General features: G+C 46.9%; 1 protein-coding gene across 2 annotated transcripts in view; it reads left to right on the top strand.

The window, feature by feature from the left end:
- Positions 1-20298, top strand: part of RALGAPA2 (Ral GTPase activating protein catalytic subunit alpha 2) — a 340680-nt gene that overhangs the window by 205937 nt on the left and 114445 nt on the right. For both annotated transcript variants that reach the window (XM_062203794.1, XM_062203795.1), the window contains exons 28-33: positions 4087-4197; positions 5485-5553; positions 5831-5968; positions 9109-9292; positions 14252-15023; positions 15673-15744. In XM_062203794.1, the coding sequence (XP_062059778.1) occupies positions 4087-4197; positions 5485-5553; positions 5831-5968; positions 9109-9292; positions 14252-15023; positions 15673-15744 (1346 nt within the window). The remainder of the gene's footprint in view (positions 1-4086; positions 4198-5484; positions 5554-5830; positions 5969-9108; positions 9293-14251; positions 15024-15672; positions 15745-20298) is intronic.

Here is a 20298-nt window from a genome sequence, read left to right on the forward strand (position 1 = left end):
CTTTCTCTGGCGCACTATCAGGAAGTTGGGTCAAAAGCGGAGCAGCCGGAACTCAAACTGACACCCATACAGGATGCCAGCATCACAGGTGGCCAGTTAGCCCACTGTGCCACAACACTGCCCTCCTGCCCCCAATTAATTTTTTTTTTCTTTTGACAGGCAGAGTGGACAGTAGAGGGAGACAGAGAGAAAGGTCTTCCTTTTTGCCGCTGGTTCACCCTCCAATGGCCGCCGTGGTAGGCGTGCTGCGGCCGGCGCACCGTGCTGTTCCGAGGGCAGGAGCCAGGTGCTTATCCTGGTCTCCCATGGGGTGCAGGGCCCAAGCACTTGGGCCATCCTCCACTGCACTCCCTGGCCACAGCAGAGAGCTGGCCTGGAAGAGGGGCAACCGGGACAGGATCGGTGCCCCGACCGGGACTAGAACCTGGTGTGCCGGCGCCGCAAGGCGGAGGATTAGCCTACTGAGCCGTGGCGCCGGCCCTTTTTTAAGATTTTATTTATTTATTTGAAAGGTAGTTACAGGCAGAGAAGAAAGAGAGAGAGAGAGGGAGGTGTCTTCCTTCCACTGGTTCACTCTCCAGCCACAACGGCTGGAGCTGAGCTGAGCTGATCCGAAGCCAGGAGCCAGGAGCTTCTTCCAGGTCTCCCATGTGGGTGCCGGGGCCCAAGCATTTGGGCCATCCTCTACTGCTTTCCCAGGCCATAGCAGAGAGCTGGATCAGAAGAGGAGGACTTGAACCGGCACCCATAGGAGTCTGGCTCCTCAGGCGAAGGCTTAGCCCACTGCACCACTGTGCCAGCCCACCATTAATTTTTAAATGATTTATTTTTTCAATCCTAAGATCTTTTTCAATTTTCATGTTTCTTAATTCTAGGCGTGTGTATTTAGTGTAAGGTGGCTTACCCATCTCTACCCCTTACCTGGAAAAACTATTAACCCAGTAGTGTCTTCAAACGAATGTGGTATAGAAAAGCATTGGAAATTACTGAGTAGAGGGATTGTAGATGAACAGATTTTATTCTTTGTGTTTCTACAAGTTTTCTGAAATTTACAGTTGCCGTGGTTGAGCCCTGTCAGGTGCTGTCTGGCTCAGTGTGTGCACTGCCCCACGGGGCCCTTGCCACTCGGCCGAGGTGCTGCCGCTGTCCCATTGAGGACTGGAAGAGAAGGAGGTGCAAGAGGCCCGGGGACCGGCTGCAGCTGAGCAGCTGGGGTGCAACCACGTCTGTCTCCCCCTTAGCTGTTATTAATAGCAGGACTATCACTGGCTTAAATAGTGCCAGCTGCATTATTTACTCCAAAGAGTAATCTAAGAAATCTAAGAAGAACTGATGGCTAGAAGGGCCTGAGGTTCGCCAAGGAACAAGGGAACAGCAACCACTTTGTGAAGAAGGGTTTCAAGGGCTGGGGCTCTGCCAGAAGAGGAGCCAGGGAGGAAGAGGACCCGGCCTGCTGTGCAGGCGCCAGAAAGCCTGAGCCCTGCGAGGACTTCCTGTGTTGAGGGCTGCGCACAGCTCCTGATGCAGCCTGGCTTGTGATCATGACCTTGGTATGCCCCTAGATGTGGCAGGGGCCTGGCAAAAACGTGCCTGCAGCCAGGCAGCACCCAGAGCATTCCACCAGCCAGGTTGTCCGTATCTGGTGGGGTAGCAGCCAGGCAGCCCGAGGGTGGTGGCAGCAGCGTTCTAAGCCGCAGCCCTGCTCACAGACTTTTAACTTCCTGTCAGTGGAGGATGTGGGCCATGTGCAGTATGCTGGTGACAGCCAAGAGCGAGGAGTAGTGGTCAGCCCTGCCTCCCAGAGCCAGCTGCCCTCATCCCCACCTGCTGCTCCTTCTCCCACCTCCTCTTCCCATCGCTGACTGCTCTTCCTTACCCTGACACTGCGTCCAGTCCTCCAGGCCTGCTGGCTGTGCTCCCTCCCGCCCCCTCCCTGAGCCCATTCCTCACACCTCTCCCTCCACTAGTTCTTGGGCCTCCTGGCCAGGGTTGCCAGCCCCAGGCTGACTCCCACAGTTCCACCCTCCCTCCCACGGTTAACAATACCTGTTCTTGCCTTGTTCTAATCAGCCCAAGCCACAGGCTAGAGCACCCGTGGGGGGTGTGCCATGAGACTGGCAGTTCCTTGAAAGTAGGGACAGTATTGCCCTGTGCGTCTTGTGCCTGGAATTCTCTTATAATTTAGGGCTGGCACAGGGTCAGTACTCTGTGGTTATGTTCTGGGTGAGTAAGTGAGTGATCTTTCATGGTGACATCCCCCACTGCAGCCAGGCTGTGTCAGTAATACCACCCCACTTGCAGCCCGCTCTGTCCAGCCAACCTTTCCTGCCTCTGCCTGTGCCCTGCTGCCCACTGCCTGCATGGAAACCCTGGCTCTTCAGCTTCATTCTCCCAGGCGCAGCTTGCTGTGCCCCACCTCCTGGCTGCTTCTCTCTGCCTGTCTCCCCACACCCATGCCCCACCCCTCGCTGTCCAAAACCCTTTGGTCTTGTCTGCCCTAGTCCTTGTCATTTTCCTCTTGTCTGTCTCCAGCTGTAACAGTCTTATCTTTCTACACCTGTCTTACCCACTGCAGTGCAGCAGGAGCACAACCAGGGCTCCCTCTGTGCCCCATCTTCACTTTCAGCACTCCATGCACATGCTCCAGGGGGCTGTGTTAGACATCACAGGTGCAGTGGTAAACACGATTGCAGGAAAAACAGCAAAGCATGAAAGATGGACTCCAGTCTGCTTCAGTGCCATAATGGAAACAGAAACAAGGGAGTGGGCTAAAGCTGAAGAGCTGGGGGAGTGGGCTGCCACTGCTCGGATTGGATGTGGTGGCCTCTGGAGGGGATATTTCATGCCATGGTCTGAAAGATGTAGCAGGGCCAATGATATGGACACCTAGTGGGTAGTGAGTGTCCCAGCAAAACCAGGAGCAGGTGCAAAGGTCCAGCAGCGAAAACAAGCACAGGTGTTTGAAGGGCGGGAAGAAGGCATTGAAGGTCAGGGCAGCTGGGGTCTGGATGACCGGGGATGGCTGTGAAGAGCCCCTGAGTGCAGGTGCTCCCACCCTGGGCTTCCTGAGTGAGTTCCTATCGGGTGGGGGTAGGTAATAACTGCTTGCACGGTAGAGTTCAAATTCATTGTGTTTCCCTTAAGCTCCTCCATGTGCTGCGCCTCTGTCACTGATGCCTTCAACGCTGAGCTGCTGGTGTTATTTGTGGGGCACACACGTCAGAGGGTGTCTGCTGCAGGAGACTCGGAGTGAGGTTCCCTAGACCAGCAGCATGGGCTCAGGGAAGCATCTTTCTACTCACGGTGAGGTCTGGTGGCATTATCCACCAGGTTCTGACCAGGGAGAGAGGCACACGTGCCCTCATCCCTCTCATGAACCCCCAGCAGAAACAAAGGAGGCTTTGCAGGTGCCACCCCCTTTGCTTGCCATCTCGAAAGAAATGGAAACATACAGAAGACCTCTTTGGTAACCTGAGACACACAGCAGCCTCAGGAAACATACCCAGAGTAATTGAAAAAATTGTAACCCATAAGCTATGCTCTCACAAGCTCTAATTTTATACATTTTTTCATAAGTTGTCCATGTGGGTCAAGTTTCATTGCCCTGGATAGAAAACCATTTGACTAATCCCTGTTTCTCCATGTATAAAATGAAGATAGCATCTACCTTGCAGAGCTGTCAAGGAAATTTTGTCCATGAGAGAATGAGTAGAATTCTTCTAACAGGCTCAACACGTAGGATGCTCAATAGTCTACTACATTTTAATTTCCTGTTACTGTCAAAAATATAATCTATGTGAGCTAAATAAGGAATTTCAAATTATGGTTTTAATTTCTAGATGACTGAACGGCAGCTGCTTGTTTCTATAGAATGTTATGTACATTAACACAGCTAGGCTCGCTGGGAGGCAGGTGTAGCATGCGCCGTGATGGTGAACTTTCTGATACTAGGAAATAGTTTTCACCGGCCTAATGCAAAATCTCTGTATTACTGTCTGCGTGGAACTGGGAAGAAATCGCAGTCTTGTTTTTCCTCGCTGATGCACCTGTCATGCTACATATCTGCTGTGTGATTTTGTTTTCCAGTTTCCTAACAAAATTGTGGCTCAGGTAGCTTGCGACGTTCTTCAGTTGCTGGTTTCCTACTGGGAAAAACTCCAGATGTTTGAAACCTCTCTGCCTCGGAAAATGGCAGAAGTAAGTTGGTTTTTGGTTTTTGGTTTTTTCCCTCTAGTGCTAAGACATAAGCATGATGTCCCTTTTGTTATAGCTGATAGTTAATTAATTTTACATACTCAAATAATTATCAGAAATCTGGCTCTCATTGCATGAGCACAGGGCACGTGTTGTAAGGTTATGTTGAACCGGTCTTTCTCAGTCATGATTCCTAGCAGCCCAGGAAGAATCCAGGGCCGAGGCTTACCCGCAGGGACTTTGAAAGGCAGAGGCGCCCGCAGCAGAGGCCTTTTGTAGGAGGGGCTTCATTCATCGAGGGTGGTCTGGGTGGTGCCAGCCGAGAGTAGGGAGCTGGTTATGATGTCCTCCGTGCAGGGCAGAGCGGGGCTGTGTCTCTCCCGGACTGGAGCTCTGGACACAACTTTCTGCCCAGCGTGATGACCGGTGTGATGAGATTGCCACTCCAGTAACATCCATCGGGTAGCTGGTGGGAGACAGGGGCAGAAGGACAGAATGAACTACCTCAAAATAACATCCTGGAGCCCGGTCACCCTTGAGGGTGCTGTGCTGTACCCACGAGCAGGTGCCCTCGCTCCCGGAGACGTCTGGTGTGAGGCAGGTCCGTTTCTGCCGGTTTTTGGAGCTGCACTTTTTGAAACCACTCTATTCTTGACACGTCCAGTGTAACTCTTTGCGGGAACTTGATTTGTCCCCATGCAGTATTATAGGGAAAGAAAAGCAACACTAATGTATTTTCTCTCAGCCCTAGACAGATTTCACTGTTAGAGATGCATCAAAAGTCATGCGTGATTTGTGACCTTCGATGACCGTGTCCCCCAGGGATATAAGATGCTGCAAGGTGCAGACTTGGAGTTTCAGGGGATGGGTGCTTTAATGGATGATCTCAGTAGGGGGTACTTTTGTGAACAAAAGGGCTCCTGCCCTTAGGCCCAGACAGCAGAGAAAGACCTGAGGAGATCTAAGGGAGAATTAAATGGGAATATTTTCATAATCATTTTTGAATGTATTTTCGTTTTACTTTACTGTGAGAAATGTGAGTTGTGACTGACGGTGGAAATTGTGTGACTACAGAGAGGTTTTCCTGGGGCTCCAGTTGCCACCGCCGGCAGAGTGGAGTACAAACCAAATGTGGCCCCGAGGTTATATACACAGCACTGGCAGCTCTGTCACCTTGCTGGCAAGCTTTGGCAGCAGTCTGGGCTAATTGCAGGGCCACCTGGGTACTCACAGCAAACGGTGTGTCCAGAAGATGACCCTGCCCTGTTTGGGGATTTCTCTTTTATGCAGATCCTTGTGGCCACGATTGCTTTTCTCTTACCCAGTGCAGAACACTCCTCAGTGGAAACAGACAAGAAGGTAGGTAGCGCCTTTGTCACGATTCCTCTAGAGCTGGTTTCCTATCTAAACCTGTAAGATTGAATGGTAAATAATATCACCTAGTGATACCCTTGTGGCATACTTCGCTGCGGTCCTCCACAGTCTGTCCTGTGGAATACCAGTCACTCACCTACCTGCCTGCCTGTCCGGCCTGTGTCTCCTGGACGGTTACTACACGCAGAGATGATTCTCTTGTTCACGGCTGCACACAGTGGGATAGAAAAGGGTGCCTCAGAGGACGTGTTTCTCCTTCCAGTTTATCGTGTCCTTGCTCCTCTGCCTCCTGGACTGGTGCATGACCTTGCCGGTGAGTGCCCTCCTCCACCCGGTGTCCACGGCGGCCCTGGACGAGCAGCAGACGCCTCGAGCCCCGCTGCTGGATTATATCTACAGGGTGAGTCTCCCCCCGGGCCTCGGGGCATGGCGTGTGGCCTGACCGGGCGGAGAACCCCCAGAATACCTTCCCCGAGCCCTTTGAAAAGAATCAACCTGGAGAAGCAGCAGGTACTGTCAGCTTTAACCTTTAAACAGTCGCAGTCTGGTAAGAATCCGCGCCCCACACACACCCCAGGTTTCGTGGAATGTGGTCGGTGTCTGCTTAATTTAAGAAAGAACAGTTTATACGAAAGAAACATTTATAGCATTAGTTTGACCAAGTCAGTTTGTCAAAGGAAGAAAAAGTGTGATGGTCCTAGTAATTCCTTTGCCTTAAAAAAGAAATCAGTCCAGGAAATACATCACGTGAAGTGGTTAGCCGCGTAATTATTATAGTACCCAGAGGATTCCAGTTCCACCTCCTGTCTCCCCTCATCCCAGTTTCGTCTCTCACCCTGATGATCAGACATGGTATTTGCCATGACTGGTTTCAGTATCCCCTGTAATTGCCTTTAACAGTCTCAAAAATCTTGTTTATTGGGTAGCATTTTCATGTCCATTGATCAGGATAAATTCCGTTGTTTATTTTTTAGCAATAAACATTTAATAATAAAAGAGGCCCTATGTCATTAACAGATTACTTTGTTACCATACTTTAAAATGTATTGAATTTTTTTTTTTTAAGAAACCATCTCGCTGTGGTTAAAATTCTACAAAAAAAGTTTTGTGTATTTTAGGTTTCTTCATGGTCAAAGATTTTTATAACTGTCTTAAGAATGTTAGTTAAGGACTTCTGTTACCTTTGTGTCTTAGACACCTGTGTGATGCTTGGATTGTGCCAGCTGCAATGGCCACAATCATTTATATTCATCTCTTTTTCTGCCTTATTTATTTCCTTAAAAGATTTCTCTTAAAATTGCTTTACCGATGTAAAAGTCACCTCAGAGTAAACATGACTCACCTATTTAACAGCTCTATATCGTATGTTTATTTTAATGTTGAAATATAATATGCTTCCAGAAAACTGTATCAATTCTAAGTGACAGTCAGTGGGCACAGCTGTAAACTCAGAGCCTCGTGCTGGGAACAGAACATGCCCAGCATCCTGGAGGCCTCCTGGAAGCAGCCGGTGCCTCCTCCCTGTGTGACTGACCCCATGCACCTGCTCAGGAGTAACCACTATCCCAACGGCACAGATTAATTCAGAAACATAGACAGGCCTGCTTTTGAAATTAAAAATGGGAGTTGGGGATCATACAGTATTTCCTGTTGAGTCTGACTTCTTTACCTCAGCATTATTTTTGAACAGTTCATTCATACTGTTGTAAATGATTGTAGATTTTTCAGTCTCATTTAAGTGTTACACAGCGACAATAAACCACCATTTATTTATAAATTCTGAGGTTTATAGACTGTGTAGTGTAGAGTCTGGGACCATAAAAAAAATTCTGTGATGTTCAAGTGCAGCTTTTGGTCCACATATGTATATATTTCTATTGAATGCATCCCTAAGAGTGAGTTGCTACACACGGTGAAGACCAAATAATTTTCCAGGGTAGTCACACTGATTGACAGTGTCACCAGCAGTATCTAAGAACTGCAGCCCCTCTACAGGTTGGCTGACGCTGGTGCTCTCGGAGGAATGTAGTAGTAGCACATGGTGTTTCTTGCATTTATTGCATTTTGACTAATGGAAATTAATTCTCTCGCCAAGAAAAATCATTTGTTTACATTAATGAGCATGCCATCAGGATTTTCCTGCACAGTTTTCTTGCTTGGAAGAGGATATATGCAGGTGCCTGCCCCCTGCTGAGTACACTCTTTCCCTGTACAAAGGGTAACTGACCACAAGGCCTCTTGCTGTGTGGGCAAATGACAGCTAGACAACTGGAAGTGAATATACATAATTATATATGTGTATATATATATATATATTAAAGATTTATTTTATTTATTTGAAAGAGTTACAGAGAGAGGTAGAGACAGAGAGCGAGGTCTCCATCCACTGGTTCACTCCCCAGATGGCCACAACGGCCTGAGCTGCACTGATCCGAAGCCAGGAGCCAGGAGCTTCTTCTAGGTTTCCCACGTGAGTGCAGCGGCTCAAGGACTTGGGCCATCTTCTACTGCTTTCCCAGGCCACAGCAGAGAGCTGGATCGGAAGAGGAGCAGCCGGGACTAGAACCGGCACCCATATGGGATTCCAGCACTTCAGGCCAGGGCTTTAATCCACTGCACCACAGTGCTGGCCCCCTAATTATATTTACCCAAAAATGTTTTTTTTAGGTTTGAAAGTATTAACTTAATTTTTCATAAAAATGGATTTTAAAAATTTCTGATCTCGGGGTGGTGTGTGGCATGGTGGTTGAGACACCATTGTGGGTGGGTGTTGTGGTACAGCAAATTAAGCCACCACTTGAGGCACCTGCATTCTGCATCGGAGTGCCTGGCATCAAGTCCCTCCGTCCCTCCTCCACTTCCAGTCCAGCTTCCTGCTGATGCACCTGGGAGGCAGCAGACCACGGCTCAAGTACTTAGATTCCTGCTGCCCACTTGGGAGACCCAGGTGGAATTTCTGGCTTGTGGATTCAGCCTGGCTCAGCCCCAGCTGTTGTAGGTATTGAGGGAGTGATCTGATGCATGGAGAATCTCTGTGACTCTGCTTTCAGAGAAATACATAAGTGAAACTTAAAAGACACCAGTTTTAGCACCTGCATCCCATATCAGAATGCCAGGATTTGGGTCCCAGCTCTGCCCCAACTCCAGCTTCCTATGAATGCTCACCCTGGGAGGCAGCAGGTGATGGCTCAAGTGGTTGGGCCCCTGCCACCCATGTGGGAGACCTGGGTGGAGATCTTGGTTCTTGGCTTTGGCTTGCAGTTGTCATGGGCATTTTGGGAATGAACCAGCCTATGGAAGCGCTCTCTCTCTCTCTCTCTCTCTGCCTTTCAAATAAATAAATTTTTAAAAATAAAATTTATAATCTTGGGAATATATTGATAGGCATTGATGTGAAAGAAGCAAAGTAGACTCGCTCACGAATAACAAGAAGGTTCTTCAGAATGGAAAGGACTCGATGTTTTTCAGTGCTGCCAAGCAGGATCCTAGCTCCTGGGTGCTGCAGCGGCAGCCTGTGCCATTCCCTCCTGCTTCCCACAGGTTCTGCACTGCTGTGTCTGTGGCTCAAGCACATACACCCAGCAGAGTCACTATACACTGACGCTGGCCGACCTGTCCTCCACCGACTATGACCCCTTCCTGCCGCTGGCCGGCGTGAAGAGTTCGGAGCCCGTCCTGTACCATTCATCAGCAGAGCTGGGGAACCTGCTGACCGTGGAGGAGGGTGAGTACCCTTCCAGACAGACTCTCGTGGGCAGCAAGGGGAAAGCCTGTAGTCTTTTGCCTGATCTTGCTGTGCTGTTTTTTGAAAAATCTAGTTGTTCAAGTTGAAATCCTCGTTTCTAGAGTTCTCTTGTGGTGGCAAAATTCTGCCTTTTTTGTTTCTTCTTCTTCCTCCTCCTCCTCCTCTTCTTCTTTCTTTCTTCTTCTTTTCCCTTTTTCCTCCTCTCTCCTCTTTTCCCATCTTAGTTGTTCACATAGGTTTTGAGTTTTTGAGGACCCATATATCTCAAACCCATAGGACTCAGAAAAACAACTCGTTTTCTGTGCACACGAAGCTTTGTGTCTACCGCGAGAGACGGGGTGAATCCAGAAAGACATCTGTAGATAGATAGCACCATGGGGGCCTTCCCACAAGGAAGGACCAAAGGCAGACTTAGTGGGATGGTCAGGCTTCGAAAGGAGCCTGCAGAGTGTCCCAGACTAGGAGGGCATCCTGAGAAGAGATGGCAGATTTGCGGCAGTTTGGAAATGGCGCTCTCTGCTCACGGGCAAAGTCCATTTTAGACTCCTTGGGGATTCCCAGGACTAGGAGGCTGCTGTATTTCCTCCTTAACTACCACTCTTCCCTAAATGATAAGAGACCATATCTGGGCACTGGAGTGTGAGTCAGAATGGGGGTGTGCCATCCGCGCATGTGATGAAATTACATAGAACCAAACACACACACATAAAAACGGGTTCATGTACACTATTGAACACCGAGTAGAGGTGATCAATGTCAATTTCCTAAAGATACTAGCAAGTTAAAAAGCAAGTTTATAAACATATTGGCATGAACACTTTTTTTAAAATTTATTTGAAAGGCAGACTTAGAAACAGAGGCAGACAGAGAGAAAGGTCTTCCATCCATTGGTTCACTCCCCAGATGGCCACAACGGTTGGAGATGCATCGATCCGAAGCCAGGAGCCAGGAGCTTCTTCCAAGTCTCCCACATGGGTGCAGGGGCCCAACGACTTGGGCCGTTTTCTACTGCTTTCCTAAGCCATAGCAGAGAGCAGGATTGGAAGTGGAGCAGCCGGAACTCGAACCCATGTAGGATGCCGGCACTGCACACTTTAACACAGCTTTAACCCGCTGTGCCATAGTGCTGGCCCCAGCATGCACACTCTTGATAAGTGGGTACATTTTGTTAAGTGTGAAAAGGAAAGATAAAGACCTTTTACAAAATGTGTGTGTATATTTAAGGATTTTTTTCACTCAGTGTCATAGTTTATCATTCATAACAAAACTATTTATAGTCAGGTAGTTTCTGATAAGCAGTATTATATTTTAATCTATTTTTATGATCCTCTTTTAGACCATTAGTTACTATTTGATATAATTACTACTTTCAGATGGATACTTCAAAAAGATCATGGAAAATGGAATCAAAAGATAAGTTTAGGGCCTGCTGCTCTGGTGTAGAAAATTAAACCTCCGCCTGCAGCACTGGAATCCCAAAGCGCTGATTTGAATCCCTGCTACTCCACTTCCAATCCAGCTCCCTGTTAATGGCCTGGGAAAGCAGCAGAATGTGACCAAGTCCTTGAGCCCCTGTACCCATGTGGGAGGCCTGGAAGAAGCTCCTGACTCCTGACTTTGTATTGGCCCAGCTCTGGCCATTGCTGCCATTTGGGGAGTGAACCAGCAAATGGAAGATCTCTGTCTCTCTCTTTCTCTCTCTGTATTTCTGCCTTTCAAATAAATAATCTTTTTTTCAAAAAAGATAAGTTTAGGCCGGTGCCGCGGCTCACTAGGCTAATCCTCCGCCTTGTGGCGCCGGCACACCGGGTTCTAGTTCCAGTCGGGGTGCCAGATTCTGTCCTGGTTGCCCCTCTTCCAGGCCAGCTCTCTGCTATGGCCCAGGAGTGCAGTGGAGGATGGCCCAAGTGCTTGGGCCCTGCACCCCATGGGAGACCAGGATAAGCACCTGGCTCCTGCCTTCAGATCAGCGAGATGCGCCGGCCACAGCAGCCATTGGAGGGTGAACCAAAGGCAAAAAGGAAGACCTTTCTCTCTGTCTCTCTCTCTCACTGTCCACTCTGCCTGTCCAAAAAAAAAAAAAAAAATTCAAATACATGCATAATTCTTTTATTATGCGCATTTTTATGAAATTTTTAAGAATCCTTTATATGGGTGGATTCCAGTTTTCTTAAAAACATCCAAATAAACTTATCTTTTCATTCTATTTCCCAAGGACTTTTTGAAGTGTCCTTCTAAAGTCCCAAGCAAGAGACACAGTCAACCAACCAAGGTGGCTGCTAACTCTGCTCCTAGTGTGCAGATTGCTTATCTTAGATACCTAACTGCTTACAGAGAAGATGGGGGGAGCTTTCAGAACTGACAGTGAGGAGCTTAAACATGCTACCTTCGTATCTCATCCCCAAATGAAGACCAGCAAGGATCCTAGGAATCAGTTCTTTCAGTTTGTGGATGTCATGAACTCGTTTTTCACGAATGGGGTCCAGACTTCCTCTTCATGTTTCAGGGAATCTGCAGGCAGTCGGTTCACCCAGCATCTGCCCAGGAAGAACAGTTATTATTTCACAAATGTGCCTTTCCCTGACTTTTCAGTACCAGAGATATTTGGCGGTTTTACTGGGCACGGTTGTGGTTTATGATCTGATTAAGTGAGACTCCAGACTAGTTTCCCATTATAGACTTAAAACACGTCCATCAGATGCATCTGTATTTATCTCAGATTGAAAGGACAACCTGTGTGAGTAAAAGAACGGGAAGGTTGATTCTCTAATTGTTATTTTCTGCCTGGGGCCTTTATCAAATTGGACCTTTATCATTAGAGTTTCACAGCCTGCTCTGCCCTGTCATCCGGAGGAGGTGTTTTACATATGAACTCAACCAACCCCTGGCTAGCTTCACATTTGCTGTTTGGGGCATTACTGTTTCTTAGCATTGGCATTAAATTTGGACATTAAATTTCTTAGTTGTGTGGAAATGATACCAGCTTCTACTCAAGGCGAGGAAGAAAGTTGAATTTCAGAGACAGAGGTAGATGACCTTCTTTGCTTCTTAAAATGAGCTGCTTGATATGAAATTTCATTTTGAATGATTGGATGCAGGTGATTTCTTGTTCACTGGCAGGAAAAAATTTAAAAATCCAAGAAAACTCAGGACAATCTCATTCTCAGTAATTGCACAGGAGTAGCTTGAGCCTGAAGTGTGTTGTTTCTTTGTGAGATTTATACATCATAACATTGATGTATTATAAATAAAGCAATTGGACTTTTAATGTCTAGGAGGGAAGATGATTAGCATGAAAAAGCATATTTAAAATTATGTTTTAATTAGCATTTTTTTTCATGTTTGGAGTTTAGAAACCAATTATTTCCTAAAGCTTTAAGCTCAAATTATAAATCTTAGTTTATTTAAGGTATCTAGTGATTTCTTTTATTAAAATTAAAGGTTTTGTTTTCACCTCTTCCTTGGTTAATGTATAATACTTCTATTAATTTGGCAGATTAAAATTTCCCTAACTTCTACTCTTAAGCTAAAGTAGTCATTTCAACCCATACATGAGGATTTAGTTTATCTGCTTCTCCCGAATACCTAATTTTGCAAGGTCTACTTATACATACTGTTGTCAGAGTCTTTTCATGTATTTTGTATAAATATAAAAACAATATTTCCTAGCCAGCGCCGTGGCTTAACAGGCTAATCCTCCGCCTTGCGGAGCCGGCACACCGGGTTCTAGTCCCGGTTGGGGCGCCGGATTCTATCCCGGTTGCCCCTCTTCCAGGCCAGCTCTCTGCTATGGCCCGGGAAGGCAGTGGAGAATGGCCCAAGTCCTTGGGCCCTGCACCCGCATGGGAGACCAGGAGAAGCACCTGGCTCCTGGCTTCGGATCAGCGAGGTGCGCCAGCCGCAGCAGCCATTGGAGGGTGAACCAACGGCAAAAAGGAAGACCTTTCTCTGTGTCTCTCTCTCACTATCCACTCTGCCTGTCAAAAAAAAAAAAATTTCCTTATATTTTGTACAAAATAATTTCCATAGTTTTGTAAATCACTTGCTCTTGGGTATTTAATCATCAGCTACAAATTAGTTAAAGCCTTCTAAGTATTTCCATTAGTCATTAATACTGTCAGATTCTCTTAAATATTTAAAATGCCCTAACAACCAAACATGAATTGTCCCAACGATTATTAAGCAAATTGCTTCAAATGTATTTAAGCTGTCATAGGGTTGATTAATTTTCTTCTCAGCTGCACATCTGCCCCACTGAAGAGGGCCAGGTGACCTCTCCGGCCTACCCCTGTGTCTTCTCCAGAGCTCTTTAAGGATCTGGGCTTTCATTCTTTCCTTATCTACTGTACACATTTTTAAATGTGCCTTGCAGGATCGGCATTGTGATACAGCAGGTTAGGCCGCAGCCTGTGACGCTGGCATCCGAGGTGAACATAGGTTCCAGCCCCGGTTGGTCCACTTCTGATGCAGCTCCCTGCTAATGTGCCTGGGAAAGCAGTGGCAGGAGGCCCAAGTTCTTGGGTCTCTGCCACCTACATGGGAGACCCAGATGGAGTTCTAGTGTTCTGGCTTTAGCCTGCCCCAGTCCCAAATGTTCACTCTGGGAAGTGAACCAGCAGATGAAGATCTGTCTGTCTGTCTGTCTGTCTCTCTCTCTCTCTGTAGTTCTTTCTTTCGAATAAATAAACCTATAAAAAAAAAAAAGTCCCTTTCAGGATGAAATCCTCACATATGTTGAGTTTTTTTTAAACACTCTATTTAAATTGCTTTTAAATTCAAATAGAACTAGTGTCAAAAAGAAAATATATGGAAAAAAAAGAAAATCCCAGGCTGAAGAAACAGAATGTTGCAAGTACAAACTGGAGTTTGGTGGTGGTGGCCTGAGTTTTCACGCTGCTTCTCCAGTGTCTCTCTATGCTCTGTTCCTTGTGCTGGCAGAGAAGAAGAGGAGGAGCGTGGAGCTGATCCCCCTGACTGCCCGGATGGTGATGGCGCACCTGGTGAATCACCTGGGGCACTACCCACTCCACGGAGGCCCCGCCATGCTGCACAGCCTTGTCAGCGAGAACCACGACAACGCGCACGCCGACGGCTCCGAGCTGTCCTCCGAGGTGTTCCGCAGCCCAAACCTGCAGCTGTTCGTGTTCAATGACAGCACCCTCATCTCCTACCTTCAGACGCCCACAGAAGGACCGGCTGGCCGGTCACCAGGGGGCGCCCTCTCGCACGTGAGAGTCATCGTGAGGGATATCTCAGGGAAGTACTCTTGGGATGGCAAGGTTTTGTACGGGCCTTTAGGAGGCTGCTTAGCGCCCAGTGGGAAGAATCCTTCGTTTCTGATTTCCAGCTGGGGTCATCCCCCCTGTGGACCTCAGACAGATTTTCCTCAAATTGAGGAGGGAGAGGACATCCTCGACCAACTACTTGAAAACATTGGCCATACGAGCCCCGAATGCCTTTTGCCATCGCAGCTAAATCTGAACGAGCCTTCCCCGCCGCCGTGCGGGATGAACCGTGAGCAAGAGCGGGAAATCACGGAGGTCATCCTGCGCCAGGACGCCCAGGAGGAGGAGTTCGTCCAGAGGTGCAGCTCTGAGGCTGCCACGAAGGTCACAGGCCAGGGGCAGCCGTCCCCGGTGGAGCCCCGAGGACCTTTCTATTTCTGCAGGCTGCTGCTCGACGACCTGGGCATGAACTCCTGGGACAGGAGGTAACAGCCCGCGCCAGCCTCGTGCCCGTTTTGATCCGCACTTTCCCTGGGACCTTTTTGTCAGCTTGCAGTTGAGGGAGGTGAGAATAGAAGTGGAGGCTCTTCTGCCTTCAGCTGCCAAGGTAAAGGCAGCAATGGGACTGATTGTGCTGCACTGGTACACAGATTGAATTCCAAATACCTGTTGGCTGTTCTAAAGGATTTTGAGCATTTTCTGTGTGCGTGTGAGTTTTTTAATGACGCTCTGTCTGTTATCATCCTGACCTGCACGCAGGATGGGAGTAGACTATGCAGGTGAATAAGCTTCCATCTGCCTGTAGGTGTGGTAAGGGAGGCAGACCTGACACAGCTCTTGTGAGGGATGAAGTGACACAGGAGCCCAAGAGGAACGCCCAAATCCAATAAGAAAGGGGGTGCGGGGAGGGTGGGGGACAGTGGACCACAGAGCCCTCAGCGGCCCTGGATGGTAATGGGATGCAGTGGAATTTGTATACCTTTTGCAAGTCTTACGGAGAGTAGAGTTTATTCTGTAGGTTAGGCAGTAGGTAGACAGACGTTAGGTATGTTTGTAATAGATTGGAAAATGACAAGATTATTCTGTGTTCACATTTTTCTCCAATCTACTGGTTTTTTTTTTTTTTCTTTAAAGGAAGAATTTTCATCTGTTGAAGAAAAATTCAAAATTGTTGCGAGAGCTCAAGAATCTGGACTCCCGGCAGTGGTACGTGAACGTGGGCCAGACCACTTTTGTCCTCTCTCTGTCCCTGTGTGTGCTTAGAAAACAGACACAGCTGCAGCAGTGACGGTGCCCACGGAGACACCCAAGGGTCGTCCTGTAACCTGGACTCCCCTGGCATTTGCACATGCCATACTTCAGGCATTTTTACCCACAAAGTTTAAGCTTTTTATGTTTGCTATGCTGAAGGACAGAGAGGTCGGTGCCCCCCCACCAAGTCTGCACTTTGGATTGAGTACCGTTCTGTGAAGCAGCCAGTAGATACTCATTTTCATGTAGTCTCTGCAGCCACCTCTTTTTCTGTTGAAGAAACAGGTTTACCCAGGTCAGAGAGCCCACGGGCGCCTGGGTGGTGTTATTTGAACTTGAGTATATCTGGTGTGATAGTCCATGCTGTACACCAGCGCACTGGCAACCTGGATGCCATTGGCTTTCCAGTATTGGAAAGCTGAAAGCAACATGCTGGAATTAATAACTCTCTGTTACTTAACCTCATTCTCCAAAGTTGGTCAGATCCTCAGTTTTCTTTACAGCTTTTCTGTATACTTCCGCAAGTATTTCCAAAGATGAGCTCACAGCCATAACCGACTTTGTAATCTGGGGAAATGTGTGCTTCCAAAGCCTTCTAAGTCTGGAATAAGGATAGTTCTTAGATGTAACAGGTGCTTAAAAGTCTTGCAAAAGATAAATTACTTCCTTCATCTTTAATTCTTAAAAACCTCTAAAAAACAAAACCTGCTTTGTACCCCTGTTACTGCCTTTAGGGATATCCTAACATTTCATCAGCTCTCAAATAAAAATTCAGATTGTTTTCTTCAAGTTGATTTTTCAACTCTTCATATTGTGTTTTATTCCCTACATTTTCCTCCCTCCTTCTTGATTCATGAATTTTAAAACACAATTTTTTGAGCTGTGTGTTTTCAAAGAGTGGTACAGTGGCTGGCTGAGTAAGGGAGAAGGAAGAAAGGAGAGCGCAGAGCCCCATTTGCCTGGTCCTGGCCTCTGGGGAAGTTACTGGCCTGTGACCTCATTCATTCACTCCTTCCTGTATCCACTGCTGTGCTTTCCTTTTAAGGCACGAGATTCTCCCGGAAGACACTCACAGTGATGAGTTGTGACCTGCCAAGAAAACACTGTCACCATCATTTGTGTTGAGATGGGTTTGTTGTGGTTTTTGCCATTTATGTTAGAGTTTTGATCGAAACTCTGAGTGACTCATACTTACATTTTATTTTCGAGCAAACTTGTGGTTCATGTCACTGTTACGTGCATATCAGGTTTGCAACTGGGATCCTATTTGATGGCTTGAATCCTGGACCTGGATATAAACACAATAGACAGTACACTCCAGTTAGAATTTTCTTTTAGATATACGGAAGACAATTTTTTTAAGTGGTCCTTTGTAGCACCACTAAGGACTGACTGAACAAATAAAATCATGTTAGGCTTATTGATGGCTATGTGTCCTTTCACTCCTTCAAAGCATATAATATTGAGAGGCTTTCATTTGCATTGGCCACTATATGAGGATCAGAGGACATAGATTTTCTTTCCTTTCTTCCTTTTGTTTTTTCCCTTTTCCCTCGTTTACTTTTCTGCCTTCCCAGATGCGTTCCAGGTCATTCAGGACCTTGTAACAGCTTCTTAACAGCTACACACAGGTCGCTGCCCAAACTGTTTCTTGTACATTTCCTGAGGCTCCAACAGGTGCTGTTCCAAGCCTGACTCAGAAAGAGATAGGTGGGACTTTTCTTCTAGGTGGCATCACTGCCCACTGGAGAGGGATAGATATTTTAGCATCAAGAAATACACAGGACTTCAAAAAAGGAAGGGTACAGGATTCAACGGTTCATTTCCAGTTGCACCTCGGGAAAGAACCATGCTCTAGCCAGAAGCCCCCCTGGTTGTTCAAAATGTCTTTGTTTCCTGATTTGTCCAATGGAACTTAGAGTGAGAGCTTTGAGTCCAAAGGATTTTGCGAAACTCCTTACAGGTGAAAAACCTAAAGCCATTATTCTGCACCTTGCCCTTCGTCTGATCCAGCGTCCCGATTGTTAACTGGGATTCTTTTTTACTCCAGAGAACGGAAACCGAGTTCTCTGTGGAAATTCTGTAGGAGTTTTTTGTTTGTTTGTTTGTTTGTTTGTTTCCCAGAAGGGCTTGGGCATTCACTTCCTTTCCCTCCTGTCCTCCAAGCCCAGCCTGTGAAGCATGTGCCGAATCATCAGGGCTTCTTGGTATGAAGTGAATATGTTGGCATCTTGTAATTGTGGCCCATTTGTTGAGTGTTAATGCACTTTCCTTGCCTGAGATACAATTGAATTAGCTCCCTAGGGCGCTGTTGCCGTAAAATATGGCGTTGAGTAGCCGATGGGCAATCCTCTGCCCCTTGATTAACCCTCACTCGAAACCCCAACTCCAGGGTTTAATGTCGTCCCGACATCCGGAAGGCGGCTTTATGGTGAAAAGTATTTTCAAGGTTCTTTCTTTGAAAACGCTGGAAATAAGTCTGAGGCAGTTCAGCTCCAGGAAGTCTGGGTGGTCCCACATACCAGTCAGGGAGCAGGGAAGAAGACACCATGTCCCCCAGCTTTCCGTAGGACATTCATTTTATTTCTGAAATCAGTTGACATCACTGCTGGCCAAGGAACTGCTCTCACGGTTCCTTCCTTCTAAGTGCTCTCTTAAGGAAGGTGGAGACCATCTGTGACGTTAGCCAAGAGGCAAATAGTGCGATGAGTGACTGGACCTGCAAACCACGCTGGGCTCCCCTCTTAAACACAGGCGTGAGAGCCGCCTCGGCACTGTGTGGTGAGGTGGATGTGGAAACCGCAGGTTTCTTTTGGTTTGGCTTTTCAGTGTGATAGGACAAGGAGACTGAGCTATTCTGCTCTGTCCCTCGCCAGAAAGAAAACCGCATCGTAGTGAGGAAGGGGAAATTGTTGATGTTGTGTATGTGTGTTCCTGAATTACCTGCTCCTTCAGGCGTTGGCTGTAAGGCTTATGGGTATGAAGTGCTGTTGATGTCGTAATTACCATTTCAAAAGCCCGGTTCTAATAAGGCCAGACGCAGCGGCTGCAGCCTAGCAGGCTCTCTGCGGTGCTAACATTTTGGAGGATGTGAAATCTGATGACTGTTTACAACTAAAGGTCACCTTTCCTCACCCTCGCATCAGTCAGTCCATCACTGGGGCTTTGCTCTCTTGTGCTCGCAGCTTGGGTTAATAAGGACTCAAGGACTCAGGAGCAGCTACAGCGGAATAAAGCTCGGACTTCCAGGAGAACAAGCAGAAACATTTCAAATGAACTTGAGGTTGCTTTTATGTGTGTTCAAGTCCATAGAACAGAGAATAATGAAATGCTGAAGACTTTTAAATACGTGGAGAGAACTATAGAAAGCTATTGAGTAACTGTACTTTTTTTTCTCCTTTTGTTGAAAGAGACAGTTTTTTAGGTCATAAATTATGATTTCTATTATTATCTGAGTTTCCAAGCTATTATAGCTCTTGGATTAGGCTAACCAGATTCTAGGTGTCCCTTCTGGATGTCCCCTGCCTGTCACACTGGGCAGTAAATGGTGGTGATCTGAGAGCTCCCTAGAGCACGAACACTAGCTTTTGGACAGAATGCAAGATCTCCACAAGAGCTTCAGCCCCCAGCATCCTTCCCCACAGAAGTCCTCTTCCTTACAGCAGCTGTTCCCATCAAGAGAGACGCCTCACACGCGTGCTCTTGCACACCTGGCAGGGTGTTGGGGTGCCAGCAGGGCAATATGTATCAAAAGCAAAAAAAAAAAAAAAAAAAAAAGGGCAGTAGTGGCAGGTGGTAAGCCTAGCGGTTAAGGAGCCCACATCCCATATCGGAATGCCTGGGTTCAATTTCCAGCTCCAGCTCCCGACTCCAGCTTTCTGCCAGCGCAGGTCCTAGGAGGACCTTGGCTCAAATCCTGGAGTTCCTGCCACCTACTTGGGAAACCTGGGAACCCTGTGTTGAGTTCCTGGCTCCTGGCTTTGGCTTGGCTTAATTCTAGCTGATCGAGGCATTTGGGAGTGAAACAGTCTCAGTCTCTCCCTCCCTCTGTTTTATTGTCTTTTACCTGTAAAAAATTATTTACATATATATATATATATGTGTGTATATATATATGCAGTAACCAATAAAATCTGTTTCTATTCTAAGGACATATTACAGATAATGAGAAAGTATCTTTAAAAATAGAAGCAACCTAAACACCCACAACTGATAACGTGGGAATTGGTCTATTAACGTAGTCGAATGTTGTACAACCGTTAATAATTTTGTTCTGGGAGCACCTGGTTTAAGCATTCATGCTTAAATGGTTGAAATGAGAAATTTTATGTGATAACGTACTTTACCATAATAAGAAAAAGTGTTTGCAAATTTTTTAAGTGAAGAAATTCAGTTGCACAATAGAGTACAGTAGGTCCTTGTATTTATCTGCGGAAATGTACTCAAAATGTTAACAGCTATATTTTTTGCTTACATGTTAAGTTTGCAAGTGATTTTTTTTACTGTTTC

This window comes from Lepus europaeus, chromosome 10, assembly GCF_033115175.1.
Source record: "Lepus europaeus isolate LE1 chromosome 10, mLepTim1.pri, whole genome shotgun sequence".
Taxonomy (NCBI): domain Eukaryota; kingdom Metazoa; phylum Chordata; class Mammalia; order Lagomorpha; family Leporidae; genus Lepus; species Lepus europaeus.